Source organism: Melopsittacus undulatus, chromosome 9 (genome assembly GCF_012275295.1).
Source record: "Melopsittacus undulatus isolate bMelUnd1 chromosome 9, bMelUnd1.mat.Z, whole genome shotgun sequence".
NCBI classification, from domain to species: domain Eukaryota; kingdom Metazoa; phylum Chordata; class Aves; order Psittaciformes; family Psittaculidae; genus Melopsittacus; species Melopsittacus undulatus.
In genome coordinates this window covers 30161732-30178732 of record NC_047535.1, presented here as the reverse complement: position 1 = coordinate 30178732, position 17001 = coordinate 30161732, and the positions used below count along the sequence as shown (strand labels likewise).

The window sequence follows — 17001 nt, the reverse complement described above, 5'->3', positions numbered from 1 at the left end:
GTAGTTCTACTCCTGTTTAACTGTGTTGTTATCGTTTAGCCCATATTATTCAAATAGTGCAGATTATTTTTTGTGGCCATGTGACATCTTAAAAATTGGCAAACTGAATAGCAGAAGAATAATGCAACAACTCTTTAAATGCATTATTTGTGGAGAGCACTTAGCATTTTATATTAAAAGAATGGACAAAAAGGTGGTAAATAAGAGATTATGCAGGTTACATGAACAATCAGCTTTTTCTCTAGCAATAGTCAATAAACCACTGATACAGTTATGCAATACCTGGCTTTGTTAAGATGCTCAGAAAAAAGGTACTTGCACATGCCACTCATTTTAATGACACTGTACATATGCAATTGGACCAAACATGGTATGTAGTTATATGAAGTAGTACATTGAACATAAAGCTTCTTCAGAATCAAATACACAATTGCTAATAACAGTAGTTTTCTGAAATCCTTGTCACTCTACTGACTTTTGATCCATATTAGTATGATTCTGATGGGTAACAAAAATCTTAGAGGCTGGAGAAGGGAAGGGGGATTATAGCTGAACCCCAGTGATATCTTTATGCATTTGGAAAACGTCACATAATTCTACCCAGCAGGACAGAATCCAGTGTGAAACTTGTACTTGATTAAATAATCCTGCCTTCATCTCACTTCATGTTATCGTTCAGTTGAGGCCTTTCATTCCACTTACTTGAATTTGGGGATTCTTGATGTTGTTTTCAGCTCTAAGGAAATTTTATCGGTTGTAATAGAGTCCTATTTAAATATATTTAATCTCTTTGATAAGTACTTACGTTAGAAATTTAATCTTAAGCAATATCTTATGAGGAAAAATTTGATTTCTCTTTAAAATGTGATTAATAAATTATAAGTTACTAATGATATTGGTTTTATGATCTTTTATAAGATTTATGATTTATTCTTAAAGCTTATTTATGGTTTATTCTTAAAGCTTGTTTGTGATTTAAAATAAAGACCAAACCCCAAAGCTTTCAACTTACCTGGCATATCTGAATCTCCAACAAGAGCTGCTCTCCAGCTACAATGTGTATATCAATACACAACACATATAAAGAGTTCACATGAAAGCTGTTTCTTTTTCTTGTGGTAATAGATCTGTTGGAAGTCTACAGCAAAGCCATGAATAATATTTATTTTAGCCTTTAAATAAGAATTTTCTTTCAAATGACTAAATTCTTTAGTTTGAAGTGTTCTTTATTCCATTCTCTGAAAACATATTGTCTGAATTTTCATTTAGGCTCACTGGAGTGATTTTAAGTTTTCCTTTGTTATAGCAACTGTAGCTAACATGCATAGAAATAAAATGCCACTAAAAAAAGGTTTAGAAAAATGTATTTAAACCCACAGCCCTTCTTTGGGCTGTTCAGAGCTTGACAAGTTATTATTCAAGGTTAAGGAGTATATACAGTGATGATGTGTGTAAGTTTAGTAAGATGTTTTAAAACTTTTTTGTTGTTAGAAAAGAATGTTTTAAGATAACAGAAAAATGCCACCAATTGAAAATGTACTCATTCTTGCCTATTTTCTTACAAAGATGAAACGTAGAATGTCACATAGGCAGTCAGGTTTTACTGAAGTCCAAGTGTTTCCAGTGTCCTCTTCTCAGGCTGGCAGGGCAGAATGTGCTCCTTGTACTCCAGTGCAACCTTGCAAGAAACAAACAGATGTAACACAGATACATCTAAACTGTTGGAACATACTGTGTTTCAACTGTAGACAAAGCTGCGTGGGAGGATCCCAGAGATGCATCCTGATTTCCTTCATGGTTTTCCCACTAGCGTGTAAGGAGAGGAGATAAAAGTATTCAAGCAGGGAATAAGTTGGGAATAGAAGGTGGCAAGAATCAATAATGAACAGAAATCCTTAAAAGGTAGCTTTTGCTTCCGTGTGCTTAATTTTCCTTTTACTTGCTTCCCCCCCAGCACCTTTCAGATTGAAATTATTTTTCTGATGGTAATTTGCAACCAAATTATTCAGTCTGTCTTTTCATGCAGGACAGGACTGCACTGGTGAAACCAGCAGTGCTGTTGAATGCTGCTGAGAGCAGGGAAATAGTTGACAAGAATAATGCTGCAGAGTGGGAAAATACAGAGTTAATACAAAGACACATGACACTAGTGTACCATGTTGAAGTGGCTTCCTAATAAGTTTCAGGGGAAAGGATGGATTAAGGCTGCCTGTAGGAGACTAAGTATGGGAGATAGCTTTCTTTCAAAACTTCCTAAACTCTTGCTTAGGCTGTCTTAGGGCTGGACCTTTGTGCAGTGTCACTGTTATGATCAGTCTCAGCTGTATATTTAATCTGAAGGATGTGTGGCGATTTATGATGCGCAAGAAATTTATGCTCTTTGAAGCCTACCTGGAATTATTGTGAGTGCTTGGTATAAATGAATTTGGGAGGTTTGGGAACTTCATCTGGCAAAGATTTTTCAAGATTCTTGTACTTCTTCATCCAATTCTTTTTATCGCTGTCCCTTTTAAATCGTTCAGATACAGATTTATTGCAACCCAGATAGATATGAGCTGGGAATTAGCTCAGGGAATCATCTGTTTGCTCCCATTTCTAACATCTCGTGGTCACTTTTTGTGTGTGTGTGTGTGCCTTAAGTCTAAAATGCATATATTTGCATATATATTTGATTTTTTAAGATGATCTTGGAAGAGTAGTTGTCTCCACAGATTCCAAGCTTTTGCTTTATTTCATCTCTTGTAACCGCTTTATTTTGCCAGCTCTTCTCAAGACATATGGTATGTATACTGTGAGTGCTTTAAAGCAAGGTCTTTATGTTCTTGCTCTTCAGACTTCTAATACAGACTTTGTCACATCTGGTTTCTAAAATACATTGTGCTCCTGTATACAGTGGTAGGCTGTACTAATACATTTTATTGGGTAGGTCTTTCACAACCCAGAGTTTGTCTGTTGTGGAAGGTCTTGATTGAAAGTCTTCAGCTGGCACTCAGAAAGATGGCCACCCAGAGCAGAGGAGAAAAAATGTATGTTTACTAGCCTTAAGTTTGTAAGCTTTGCTTTTCTGTGCCAGCAGTTCTTGGCCAGAGCTTTGTTTCATCACCCTTCTTTCAAATGAATTATTCTCTTACTTCATTTCTGTGTTCTTCAGACCTGCCTGGTTCCTAATTAATGAAGTAAATATTCTCATAATATCCTAATAATAATTATCCTAATATCAATTATCCTAATATCTTAACTGTCATTTTATAAGAGAACAGACCTATCTCCACGTGCTTATGTATAAATGCACTGTATCTATATGTAATATGATTAACATCTCAGCAATAATTTGGAACATCCCGATGGAACAGTTTGAGTTAATATTTTCAAGCTGTAAAACTGATATATATCAAAAGCTTCTGTAACAGCCAAGAGGGTGGTTGGGAACGGAGTTCATTGCGGGTTCCCGTTGGAGCTGTTAGGCTTGCTTTATTCATTAACTAGGCTGGAGCTGAGTTAACGCTGGAGTGCAACACACCAGATGGGTGGCACTGGAGATGACCTCTCTTCATAAAACAAACAGGGCTTTGGTTGCTTTTCTTGCAGTGGCCTGAGCTCTCCATTTGTCACATGTTGTTAGTTACCACTGGTGGCCTTTATTAGGTGGTGACCCTTTGCAGTCCAGATTACTTAAGAGAGTCCTTAAAGGATTTTATTATTTGAGCCTTGCTGGTTTGAACTAATGGTGGAGATGTCAGTTGGCACACAGTGCTGCATTGCAGGTTCCTTAACTACTTAATTTCTACCTAGCAGAACATATGAAAAGGAGTTATGTTGAAGCAACACAAAGTCTGCCCTGGGATAAATTGAATATTTTTCCTTTCTGTTTTATTTAGCTCAACTTAATAATATATACATATGAAACTGATTTACTATTTTAAATGATGAATAGAAGCTGTTTTGAAGACTTGTTCTTATTACAAATTATAAAACCAGTGACCAAAATTTTGTCAGCTGTATTACTGAGCTGTAGAAATCCTTATATAAACCAGTTAGTTGTGTATAAACACATGTAGGCATAAGAAAAATAAATTGTAAGTAAACATGCTCCTATACCTAAGAGAAATCCTTAGTAAAACTTGTAACTCAGCTTTTTATTTAATGCATTAGCTTTAACATTGTTTTCTGTATTTATTTAATTCTATCCAAGATGAGTTTGACATCTGTCTCAAATATGTTTTGTCTTCTAGTAAATACAAGATTAAAGAATATAAGAACAAATAAATGCATCTCTAGGTTTCATAAATGTATAACAGATGAGGAAAAAATGTGCTGTCAAACTTGGCACAGAGTTACCCTTCGTTTCACATTAACTTCCAGTTAGGGAGAATTAGGCTTTCTTCTGGAAAGAACAAAACCAGAATTAGAATATAATCATTTAAATCAAGGTTTCTTCCTTTCAGATTTAAATTGGAATTGATGGGTTGGTTTGTTTTGGTATAAGTCGGTCTGCTTTAACTAGAGGTGTGAGTTTATTTTTCTGAGCCCTGAAAGCCGGATTGGTAAATTCCTTGTTGCTCAAGAGAGACGCATTGAGAAATCTCTTTGTAGATGTGCTCCTGTTGTAGCTGCAGGCCTTGAGGGGGGAGTGTGCACATCAGATACAATTTTTAACTAGAGCGGAATGGCTGAAAGCCATTTAGTCCAGTAAAGATTGGTATTGGTTTTTCCTCCTTCTTTGTCTCCCTCCCTCCACAAATGTGGTTGGCTTCTGATTGCGGTTGGATTGTTCTTTCGTTTGCTGCTTATAGCTGAAAGGGAGAGGGGCTTCTGGAAATGTATTTTAGGGTTAGGGTAGTATCGCATAACACAGTAATAGACTCCTGGCTGCCTGTGCAGATTCAGGTGGTGCTTCTCCTCAGTGTGCATATGTGTATATGTATTGATTATGTGCATGTATCAGTAATGATGTATCTGAAGTCCTCATAATAATAGTGTTATGAGGTAGTCTATAGAGAAAAAAAAAAGTGAGAAGGTTAATGACTGTCATGGATAAAACTGGTATTTTCTCCAGTAATGCTAAAAGCTTAATAGAAACGAAAGGCTTCTGGCACCAGCTTTTGGTTGAATTCTCTGGTCTTTTTTAATATGAGATTAGAATTGACCTGCAGGGTCCCTCTTGGCTCTCAGTGTTAATCCGTTTGTGGAAACGATCATGAATTAGTAGGTGTTAGAGCCTAACAGGAGAACTTACACTAGGAAAACAAATTGCATGTCAACAGTTATGAAAGTGACTTTAAATTTTGACCCTATGCTTGAAGGCATTGCATAAATGTAAGCATACTGTGTCTGTGACTGACGTGGAGGAATGCAAAGCACTGAGGTGGCTGTATGATAGTGCAATTGGAGATAGCCATAGGGCATACTGGCAATATGTCATTTTATTCTTCTAAAATATGATAACTAGGTTATGGTTAAAAGTATTTAAAATGTGTCATTCTGAGCTATTTGTAACTGTTTAAGTTCTGTGGGAGTCACTTACAGAAAACATGTGGTTACATGCTGCAGAAGGTGGGGGGTTTATTTTTTTATGCATCAATCTTTTGTGCTGTGTTTCAAAGCAAATGGGAACAGATGGAGGCTTGCTTTTGATACAACATAGCATTTAAAACTAGTATTGTGAAGAGGGTTTGTATTACTGAAAGATTTTAATACAGAGGGTTTTTTTGTTTTCAGTATGAAGCTGTATTAGGTAGTATTTTTGTATTATGCTGTTAGAGGTCAAAGTATTAGTACAGTAAATAATCCTCTCTGTCTTAACATACCTAAATATATAGTGCTAGCTTGCATACTGTGCTCCTTACTTCAGGAGAAACCAAGAATCGATTGCAGGCTGTCTGCCAGTGGAACAACACTTTGTCTTTCCATATGGGAAGAGCATCTTTTGCTGGCCCAAAAATGGGTTTATACCATTGGCAGGAGTCAGTTCCACCTTTGCCATTATACCATTGCCAGGAGTCAGTGACTGTTCCTGAACTATTGCTTTTGCCTGTAACAATTTATCCTGTGTGAACAATGTGTCCTTTCTTAAAATCTGTCAGTGATGAACCTGTGACTTTTATAATGTCTGTATTCAATGTTTAGTGTCAAGACAAGCAAATGTTGTCTTTTTGTGTGTGTCAGGTTGCCATATCTTTGTATCCCCGATATGTATTTATAACTGTATGCACACAAAAGCATCTAAACTGGCAAGCTGAGAATGAGAATTAAATTCTTTTCCAGCTGTTATTGACATTGCATGGCTGATGTGCTTGTGCTAGTATCCTTGACAAAATATACTTGGTAGTCCAACCAACTAAGCATATACAAAAGATCACCAAAAATACATATATTAATACATATTTTCATGCAAGATAATGCTAATTCCACATCAAGTGTTTTTCTTCTTAGAGATGCTGTAATAAATGCTTAGAATTGGTAGAAATAATCTTATAGGGGAAAAATAAGTAAAATTTAGTGTAAATAAGGATACTTAATATGAAACAATGAAGTTTTATGTTAACAGACCGTTAATATTTTTATGGCACATGAAACCACATAAATAGACTTTAGAGTTCAAGCCAAGTTTGCCAGTCTGATATTAAACACAAGACATTTTGTCTAGCCAAGAACACCCAGTGAGTCTTGGGCAGCTTTAAAAACAACCCACAGACCTTTAGCTTTCAGAGTCCTTTAGATGCCCAAATGTTAAGAAAAGGCAGTTAGGTTAATCAATATGTATTTTACTTTTCCCTGAAACTGTTGTTTCACTGCTGGTTTGAGATAACCGTAAGAAAGAAGAGCTCACTTGGCTGTCTCATGAACTGTTCTTAATGAGCATTATGTTATTTTCCCCTCTCGTTTTTCTAGGCTGTTCAGTTAACCCCTAGACGATGGCTGAATCTGCAGGAGTACCAAAGCAAAAAAATAATGGCAGACCATGGGGTTACAGTTCAGAGATTCTTTGTAGCTGATTCTGCAAATGATGCCCTGGAGGCTGCTCAGAGACTAAGTAAGTTGACCGATAATGGGAGAAATTTGCTTCACCAGATAGCAATCTGGAAAACCAAATTGCTTTCTAATAAGTTATACACCATCTACAAATTGATGTGTATTGAAAAGCTTTGATATGTTGTCCAGACAAGAAATATATGCTTAATTTCATATGTGAGCAGTAGTTTACAACAGCAATATTTAAACTTTGAAATGTTTTGAAGCAGCACATAACATGAATTCTTCACTTCTCCTTATTTCTATACTACTGAATAATTCAGAATACATCATGAGTGGTTGCTGAGGGAAATTATTTGTTGTGGTATATTTGATATAATTTTAGAAACTGAACTAAATGAACTTGGTTTTCAAACAAAAATTTTCTCTTAAAAAGCAGAGGGAGAAAAAGGTTGTGGACTCTCAATTTTAAGATATTCAGAACCCGATTGGATTCAGCTTCCTGTAGCTCACCCTGTTTTGACCTGGTGGGTTGGACCAGCTGATCTCCAGAGGTCCTTATAACCTCAACTGTCATATGCTTCTATGAAGAAACAAGATTTAATTCTCATATATGTTTATATATACTGAGAAAGAGAATTATATGCGTGCATATTTGTATGTATGTTTGTCCATATGGAGAAGAAAAAAAAAGGTAAGTTGCGTCATGTACCATCATCAAAGGACTTGACAGTGGCCTGGAGAGAAGGCCATGCTTCTGGAACTTCATTTTAGTTCTCTGAAAGCAGCCTCACTTTTGTGTAGTGAACATAAAATGGAAGTGTGGGTCAGAAATGAATTTATGTAATACCTTCTCTGTCAGAAGGAAATTCATGGAAGTGTATTTGTCATCCAGTTCTGACTCTGGGAGAAGTTTTCTGCATCAGTAGAAACAACATTTTGCATAGTTTTCGTCTTTTTGTTTAGCTTTTGTTAATATATCGCACATCAAAGTGCCATAGGCCAGACACTATTGTAGTCTAATTGTGTAGGAACAGGAAGCTTTTCTGTTTTATGTTTTATGCTTTATGTAATGCACAAGCCACTTAGTTAAATGCATTTCTCTTTTGCACACTGGAAGGTAAATTAGGGCAACTTATATCAGAGTCTCATCAGACCTTAAGTAGCTGAATAACATTAGCATAATGGCTTGCTAAATATCTATAACTTAAGGTGATACATTTTTCAGCAATCAAAGCCTTCTTATGACAACGAATATATTTGAAACAAAAACATTCAATGTAACTGTTACCGTTATTTGGCAGTGCAAAATGTTGCCACAAAGTAAAGCTCTTAAAATTGGAGGGTTTCCTCATGTTGGGATGTGTGAGAAAATCAAGAAGTGCCCTCTGAAGCTGGGGCAGGTTTTTTGCAGATCTTACAACACTTAAACTCTCCTCTTCATGACTAAACCCATAAATGGATAGGTCTGTCCAGTAACGGTTACTGGTCTCAATCTCTTTACCTATTTGGAGAAATTAATTACTCCATTAAAGGCAGTGAACCTCTTCTGTTTTATGATGTGAGGTTTGAATCTTTGTAGCTTGTTTGCTTTGCAAATTACAGGCATACTGATCTATTAAAAAAAAAGGGGGTTGAAATTTAGATAATAAAAAGTAAAATCTAAAAATTATTTGCTAATAAAACTCTATAAGGCAAATTGTGTTTATTTTAACTGAGTTGGCTTGTTAACACTTCAAAACTTGTAAGTCAGTGGTAACTTTCTTCATTTTATGTAACTGCATTCAACTGTACTTCATGACTGGGTGTTAAAGAATGGTGGGTTATAGCGTGGAATCTATTTCTTGTTGAAATAGTTGACACTCCTTTGCTCCACTAAATAATTAACAGCATCTTTATAATCCTTCTGATAGCATGCTGTTATTCTGCTTCTAACATGCACTTTGAAAACTAAGCATCAGGAAGCATCACAGTTTTGCTACTGTGGTCATTGTTGTTCCAATATTTCATCACATTTATCATCTTTATGATCCTTCAGACCAGTCATATCTTTGTCGCTCGGGTTTATCTGCACAATTTGATATGGGCTGCCATCTTCTGAATATGCAGCCACACAAAGTAAAAAGTTATGGGCAAAACAAAAAACTTCAGCCTAGAGGAGGCACAAAATACTTTTCAGATGAAAAACCTAATGGAGGTGTCTGTGGGATTTCTTGACAGACAGGCGTTCTGCAATGAAAGATGGTGAAAGGAGAGGCCAATCACCCCTGCCAAGTACTGCTCAAAAATCTGGTGGTTTAGATGCTGTACGCCACATTGCAGCTGTCCTTAACTTTCCTTCCTGCAAAGAAGAAAGGATGCTTGCCAACATATTTTTAAGATAAAAATAAAGTTATCAAAACTTGAAAGTCAGGGGTTCAGTGTTTTTCTTGTGAGAGGAGGTTCTTTCTATAGACCTGTTGTCATGAATACAGCTGAAACAATAATTTTCCTTGAGAATCTTAGAGCATTACATCACTCACATGGCTCTGTGTGTGTGATTAAGGGGTACAGATAAAGGGATGGAAATTCCTGACATGGAAGTCTGGTATTCACAAATTAATTTCACCAAATGCTATGTGTTTGACAGAGGTGTCTGTGCTGTTGCCCTGCCTGTGGTCACCAATTTTGCTGTTGTTGGATTTCCTCTTGATGCAATGCAATCTTTTTGATGGGATTAGATAATTCTTGCTGCTATCTTCACTTGTCAGGAAGGTGTTAATGTTCTTGAAGGGGTTTGCCTTTATTCAGTATCAGCACTTTAGTTATAGTTTGCTCATTTCCTCTCTTGTGCTCTCTGTTTTTATTAATATGTACACCGAATACACGAAATGTTAATGTTCTCAGAGTTTGAAAACCTACCAACAGCCCAAAGGCAGTCTACAAGGAATTTTTAATGGAATTAAAGGATTGATTTTTTTTTTCCCCTTCAAAGATAAGACTGGCAGATGTGAAGAAAATTAAAATGACATCACTAATATTGACTTCAAACAAAGTTGTACACAATAAGGAATACAGAATTAGGCCCCAAGGAATTCATTGCCCTCTACGTGCTAAGCAGTTTTCAGGTGTAACTCTTGCAGAGCAGGGGATATTTACAGAATACCAAGAAATACAGTCACAGATGGTTTTGTTTCATGTTAAAATTCCTGGTGTTTTCAAGAGAGGAAAGAAAAAGACATTGTACTGTTTTGCTACAACACTGTGCCTTTGCGTAGTCTACTGTCTGATGAAACACAACCTGTAGACAAGTTCTTACAGTTCTGGTGCAGGTATTTAATAGAACAAAGAGAAATATTAGAAAGCTTAGTTTTTCTCTGAGATGGAAGATCATTTGGCTGTTGCAGTAACTCACAAGTTTTCTGATCTGGTTCTCATGTAATGCAGTGGTACATTAAAGGCTTGTTTAGCCGGAGAAGGCATTTCATAGAATCATAGAATACCAGGTTGGGAGGGACCTTAATGATCATCTGGCCCAACCTTTCTAGGCAGAGCATGGCTTAGACTAGATGTCCCAGCACACCGCCCAGCCAGATCTTGAAAGTGTCCAATATTGATTGGGGAGCCCACAACTTCCCTGGGGAGATTATTCCAATGGCTTATTTTTCTCATTGGGAAAAAGTTTCTTTTGTGTCCAGTTGGAATTTCCCTAGGAGTAACTCTTCTCCCTGTCACCCCTCATCTTTTCCATGGGACTTCTAGTAAAAAGGGAGTCCTTTCATGCTATTTCTTTTCCTCATACTGTACTACTGATACAAGGGAAAATTCCCTATGTATGCATACACACACACTATTAGGGTGTGTATTGGGCAGATGCATTATGCAGTATTTCAGGGTCCATCATTTTCTCTAGCCTTCTTCACCAAAGGCCCTTAAGTCTTCTTCAGCCCATGCACTGTTCTTTAAGTTCTGCCTGATGGAGAAATTATTAAGTGAACCATCATTTTAAACTAGTAGGTGGGCAAAGCTGAAAGGGATTATAATTATGCTGGAGGGTGTTACTATGTGCTGTCAATTGGCTCTTTGAATCAGTAGAGAACTTACAGAGGTGGTTGAGAATGCTGACAATCCTAAATCAATGCTGGAAACTTGGCGTGCGTTTCTTTTTGTGATTTTTAACAAAAGCAATAGAGTGCTGCCTGTTGCCACTTAGAGTGTTTCATTACGTTTAGGAATCAGTGAGGTGCAGTGTTCACACTCTATCACAGAGAAATGCAGTTGAATTGAGTGCAAGGCTTTTATTCAATCTTGTTTAAAAAAGAAAAAGAAGGTCTGACAAAATATGGTTTCTGCATGTCCTATTTCCATTGCCTTATGCATGAGGGAGCTCATAAAATTCGGCTTTGGACTGAAGGCATGCTTCTTATATCAGGCTGGAGAGGTAAACATGTATTTTATAAAGAGCAGAAGAGTTTTATTAAAGCCTCTTTCCATGAGGTCATTTACCTGTCACCTATTCACTACTTTTCAGACTATTGAAAGAGTTCTCAGCCATGTGATCACCAGTCTCCTTCCTACCTCAGCCTGCTGGGTTTTTACCTTAGCTGTGTTTAATTTAGATGGAAGGCTGCATATTTAGATCCCTTATCTGAAGGTTCATCTCTCCAACACAAGTTGGGAAAATCACTTGAAAGCAGTTTGTATTTAGAAAGGATCAGAAATTGATCTTTAGCTTGGTAATGTTCTTTCTGTGTAGATTATGAAGAAATAGTTGGTGGTAATGTCTGCATTTAATGTAAGCTTTTATGTTAGGAAAATGAAAAAGAACATGGAACATGACATTTCTGGGGATATTAGAGATGTGAATTTAGGTTCTTTTTTGTTACAGTAGGAAGAGCCTTTCTATTAGTATCCTGTACAGACTAGCTCTCTTATAAGGTTGTATTTAAGTAACTCAATTTACTCCTCAGTTTTTGAGATTGTTGGCTACTTAGCTGATCTCTTTACTGCAATGTGCTTTGCTTATATGATTGAATTCGTTTTCTTCTCTTCCATCAGGATAGGTATCAGAGGAATTGCCTCCTGCATTTCTGTGTTTTTTCATATTTCTTTCCATTGTGTAGTTCACTGTGTAGTAATAATTTTTTACCTGCATATAATGAGTTATTTCTCAACCCCCTCTATATACTTAGTGGTTGTAACTAGTTATTTTTTTTAGATCCCCTTGGATTATGTTTCTCTGCATATGTTGAAAAATCATGTTGCTGAAATAGCATTCCATGGAGCTGTACGCAAAGAACATGCTCGCTGTTAAGGATCAGCTCTCCCATAAGTCCTCTTATTTTCTGTGACAGCTTTTATTAAAGTTCCTTACACTTAAATTATGGCTTTATGAAACTATTCTTTCAGACAAAATAATGCTATAAGTTATTGACTAATATGGTTCTATTCTCAAATGGGTAAGTATTTAGAAAACAACCTTTTAAAATTAATAGAAAAGTAGTGGTGGATAAGCTGCCTTTGGACTATGTTCAGCATTATCGAGCATGAGTGTTTCTGTATTCTGTTTGGCGGGTTTTCAGTTAATGGATTTGCCTTGTTTGAGTGATGAAATCTAAGACCAAAGCAAATCTGCATTTCCCAATGACTTCTCAATAAGAAGCAATACCTGTTAATACTCTGTTGTTCCCAGTCTTTATAGGCATCTCTTGAACGCATCCATTTCAAAGCTCCACAAAATTTGCCATTGTCTGTGGTTTTAATCACTCTCTGTCTCTTGCTCAGTTTCCTGTTGTTTCTCAGAGCCCTTGACTGGTTGCATCCATTTTCTCTTGTTTCTTCCGAAGGCTCTTTTGTGAGTTCTGATTGAGAACAACCTCTCCCTTTTTTTTGTGCTAAACAGTCAGTTGGATCTTACCGTACTTACAGCAAACCTGTGGCAGTTGTGTACTGCTAGAAGTCACTGTGTGTTTGTGTGCATACCTTTTCCTGCTTGCTGAAGTTTACTTAGACCACCATTCACTTGACACAGTGGTTATAGCAATGAATGTTTCCATGTATGATCAAAAACCAAATAACAATCACTGCCAGTTCAAATACTATTTTTTTTATATTTTTTCTGCTCTAAAATGGTTTGATTTTTGGAAAAACTTCTGAATTCTGGTATTATGTCAACAATTTACAAAATCTCATTCGTGTCTGAAAGTGATGAAAATAATAAACCAGTATAAAAGTTCCAAAGGCAGCGCCTTGTTGGTTATAGTTATTTAAAGTAATTTTTGGTGGGAGGCTTAGTAATCAATATGCCAATGAGCCAATTTATTTACCCCATTTAGTGGGTGAAAAAAATCAGTCGTGGAAAACCAGAGGAGTGAGGAAAGTTGCAACCTGCTTTCCTAGGGTTTTTGTTGGAAAGCTGCATTGAATTTGCTGTGATACAGCTATAGTGCAAAGCTGGAGTACTGTAACTGTTCAGTAGTAGCTCTTTTTATGGGCATTCTTTGCTTGCTCTCGCGTTGCTTTTAGGTGCTTTAAGTTAATCTGTCCTGGAAGCTAAACCACACAAAGGCACTATTAAGGTGGAATTAGGGTTTCTATGTGAGGATTTCATACACAGTGGCTGTTCGTACTGCTGTGTAGCAGGGCCTTTCTCCCTGGACATGAGCCCTAAAATACTACTGCTTTCACCTCTCTGTGTACATGTTTTTTTTTGGTTGGTTTTGTATCTTGTAATTCCTATTTATTCTCCTTCCTCTTTGCTGCCCTCCTTCCTTTGTGTTTTGTGCTAAGAAATTTTATTTCACAGAGGCTGCTGAGAAGTGGCAGAATTTTAAGTGCAGCAGATAAAGCAGTGCATTATCCTTGGTAAACCCTGCAAGGGGTCTCTCAATTAACTTTACTACCTGCCCCATTCCTTCTCTTCAGATTAGTAATATTATTCCACATAAGCCCTTGGCACCTGTGTGGAAAACAGGCAGTTGTCTAACACCACACATCTTTGTTGGTAATGGCCACATGGGTTGCATCCTGCATGCCAGAAAAAAAGGTGGTAAAACTTCCAGCTTCCCTAAGTGTGATTTTGAGTTTTATTCCTTTTGAAACAAAATTAATGAAAGATTTTGTCAAAGCTCACCACTGGGTGTTTTGTGTTGTTTCACGTTGAACCTTTCCATTGCAATTTAAATTACACGTCATTGCTTTGTAAGTATTTTAGGTATGGAAGTTCTTTGAAGGGCACTCTGTCTCATGAGGAATTAGGGAAATGGATAATTTCAAATGGATTGTAATGAAAAAAACAAATCTGGTTTGTTTTTCTTATCTGTTCCCTTTGTTAGAAAATTACGTGCTGAGTGTGAGTTAGTAAATGCAGGCTTGAGACTGCTTAAAATAGTTGGGTATTTTATGACCATTCTTTGTCACCAAACGTCTTCATATTCAATAGATTTATAGTAATCTGAGTAATGGATAGGAGGCTAACAAATCAAAATCTCATTTCAGATGTTTGACACTAATGCTGCGCTGACTTATTGTTCTGTGTGTCGGATTTCTGATCAAATTACCGAAACAGCTACTTGGAAGTAACAACACAAAGCAAGAAAAAATACTGTAGGAATGGGGTACTGAATTTTATATTTAATGCATGGCATAGAAAGTGGTCATTTTACAAATTCCAGTTGTGTTAAATATATTAGTGGATTTTTGTTTATAAAAGAAAGAGGTGACAGAAGTCATAGCTCTTGATTCAGGAAGTTTTACAGGTAAAAGATACAAGATTGCACAAGGACGGTAAAGTTGACTGCTGGTATTTATTCCAGACTTGTCACGCCATATTTTATAGTTCTTCAAGGTAGTTGTGCAGCTGCAAAACAATAACCAGATGCGTAATAGAGAAGCAGCTGCATGAAATTTTCATGGTTTTTATGCATAAAATCAGAACCATTAGACAGTCTTTATGTCTAAGGTATGAAACTCCAAACAGCATTGTTTTTCTGCAATACTAGCAGCTGTGTAAAGGAGAGAAATCACACCTTCTACACTCTCTCAATGCCCATCTGCTTCTAGATACTTGGGGGCCAATTACAGAAGCTGAATTTCTTGGTTTTGTTTTCCCTTGTTTGTTACTCTGGCTTGCATTGAAATGTAAGTGATAACTTTGGTATTAATTTGCAAAACTCTTATAAAATCCATCTGTGACACTGAGTAGTCTTTTTTTTTTTCCAAATCACCTGTATTTATAGCTGCTGGTTTTATCTGAATGCCACAGAGTGTCCCCTTCTGGGAATGTCTGTACCTGATGGAAGATAAATGAGTTGTGCTTGGCTTTTTTAGGATTCTGCCATCCCTGACTGCATGTGGTTCAGGGCAGAACTGAATTCAAATTTTTTGTTTGCTACAAACTACATGACTGTTGAAAGAAATACCAGGTTATTTGAACAGTCAATTAGTTGGCATTTCTATTTAACAAAGCATGTGGGAGAAGTTATACCATACCGATTATTGTCCACAAGCCATGTGTCACTCTCACTTGAGAATTCTTCTCTAATTCCTTCTGAAGCCTGATGTATGTGTTTATTTAAAAGAAAACTGTGTGTTGATAGTTACTGTAGCTTAGCATGCTTTTGATGTGATCTTCTGTATGATCAGTCTCAGCGCATAATCCCTTGTAAAAGGGTGTCAGTTATGTAATGGATGCTTATATCTGTAAAATGTGGGTTGTCAGGTTTTTTAAATTAAGTTTTTTAATGGAAGCACTAGTAGCAAAGTCATATTGAGCTAGTGTAAAATCTAAGAGTAGAATGAGAAGAGTCTAGAGGAGAGGATAGTTTATAGTTAGCCCCTTTTGTAGTATCTGTTAGGTCTTTACTAGCAAAATTCTTTCCTATGGTCAGTAGTTTGGTAGTAAGGTCTTCAAAGAAATAGATAACCTCTTCCCTCCTCCATTTTTGTCCCTGAAACTGATGTTATTTGAGACTGCAGTTTCATCTGCAAAGGGGACAAATACGACATTAGCTTTGGTTAGCCCCTCATTACTCCTTGATGTGTGGAGAGGTGTTTCATTTTGTAGTCAGGCCTCAGATAATTGGCACAGTAAAGAACAGGAGGAACTGGACTAGATTTGGAGAGAATAAAAGTGGAAAATTTTACAAACATAAGAGTTTTGAGTAGTGATAAGTTCCTTCAAATTAATAGTTAAACTTGTGCAGAAAAAACAGGTCTTATTCAGATGCTATTCTTTAGCTGAACTCTGAAGTTTTGCCCCATCATTTACCATTTCTTCTGTTGAGTGTTTAAAGCAACTGCTCTGATATTGCCCAAGTTTGATACTGTTGTAATTTCCCTATCTCCGGTAGTGTTCCCTAGGCGATGAAGGGTACAGCAGGAAGGTCCTTTCTTTACAACCACTTTCCCTATATAATTTGATTGGGGAAGTTGCATTTTTTTTAATCTCTCAATTGTTTCTGTTAACTTTGTTACACCTTTTGTCTTTATAGAGTAGGTGGTGGTTTAGGTTGAGCTGTGATTGATGTGTAAGGATATTAGCTTGTATGTTTGCTATAGAAGCACATGGTTTTGAACCAAGCTGGAAATATCTTGCATCTGGCCTTTTGTATGTGTAAATATGTACATATATACATATATATATACACACACACTTTTCTATATAAATTTCAGAGAAGACACAGTGTACAGCCTCCGTACTGTGAGTCTCTTCCCATTTTTCTTTCTCAGCCTCCTCCAGTCATGAAGTAATCTTAAGTAGCATTTAGCAAAGGGTAGTATGACTTGCAAAAGCTTGTTTTATCTTTGAAGATGGGAGCAGTTGACAAGCTGATACTCTGAATACATCAGCAGTTGTGAAGTATGATCATAAAAGGCTGTGATTGTTATATTCTTTTTGGTAGATAATCTCTACCTAAAGTAAGAGCAGTTTTTGAAGCAGAGGATGTTCTGACATTTTGTTAATCTGCTATTTCATATTTGAGAAAGTGCTGTGAATTTAAAATATGTTTATCTGCATTTTTTCAAATATTTGCAGTTTAAGAAAAGTAA

General features: G+C 36.6%; 1 protein-coding gene across 1 annotated transcript in view; it reads left to right on the top strand.

Annotated features, from left to right (window-relative positions):
* SUCLG2 (succinate-CoA ligase GDP-forming subunit beta) overlaps positions 1-17001 on the top strand; it is a 124864-nt gene that overhangs the window by 19022 nt on the left and 88841 nt on the right. The window contains exon 2 of the mRNA XM_034066533.1: positions 6892-7033. Within this exon, the coding sequence (XP_033922424.1) occupies positions 6892-7033 (142 nt within the window). The remainder of the gene's footprint in view (positions 1-6891; positions 7034-17001) is intronic.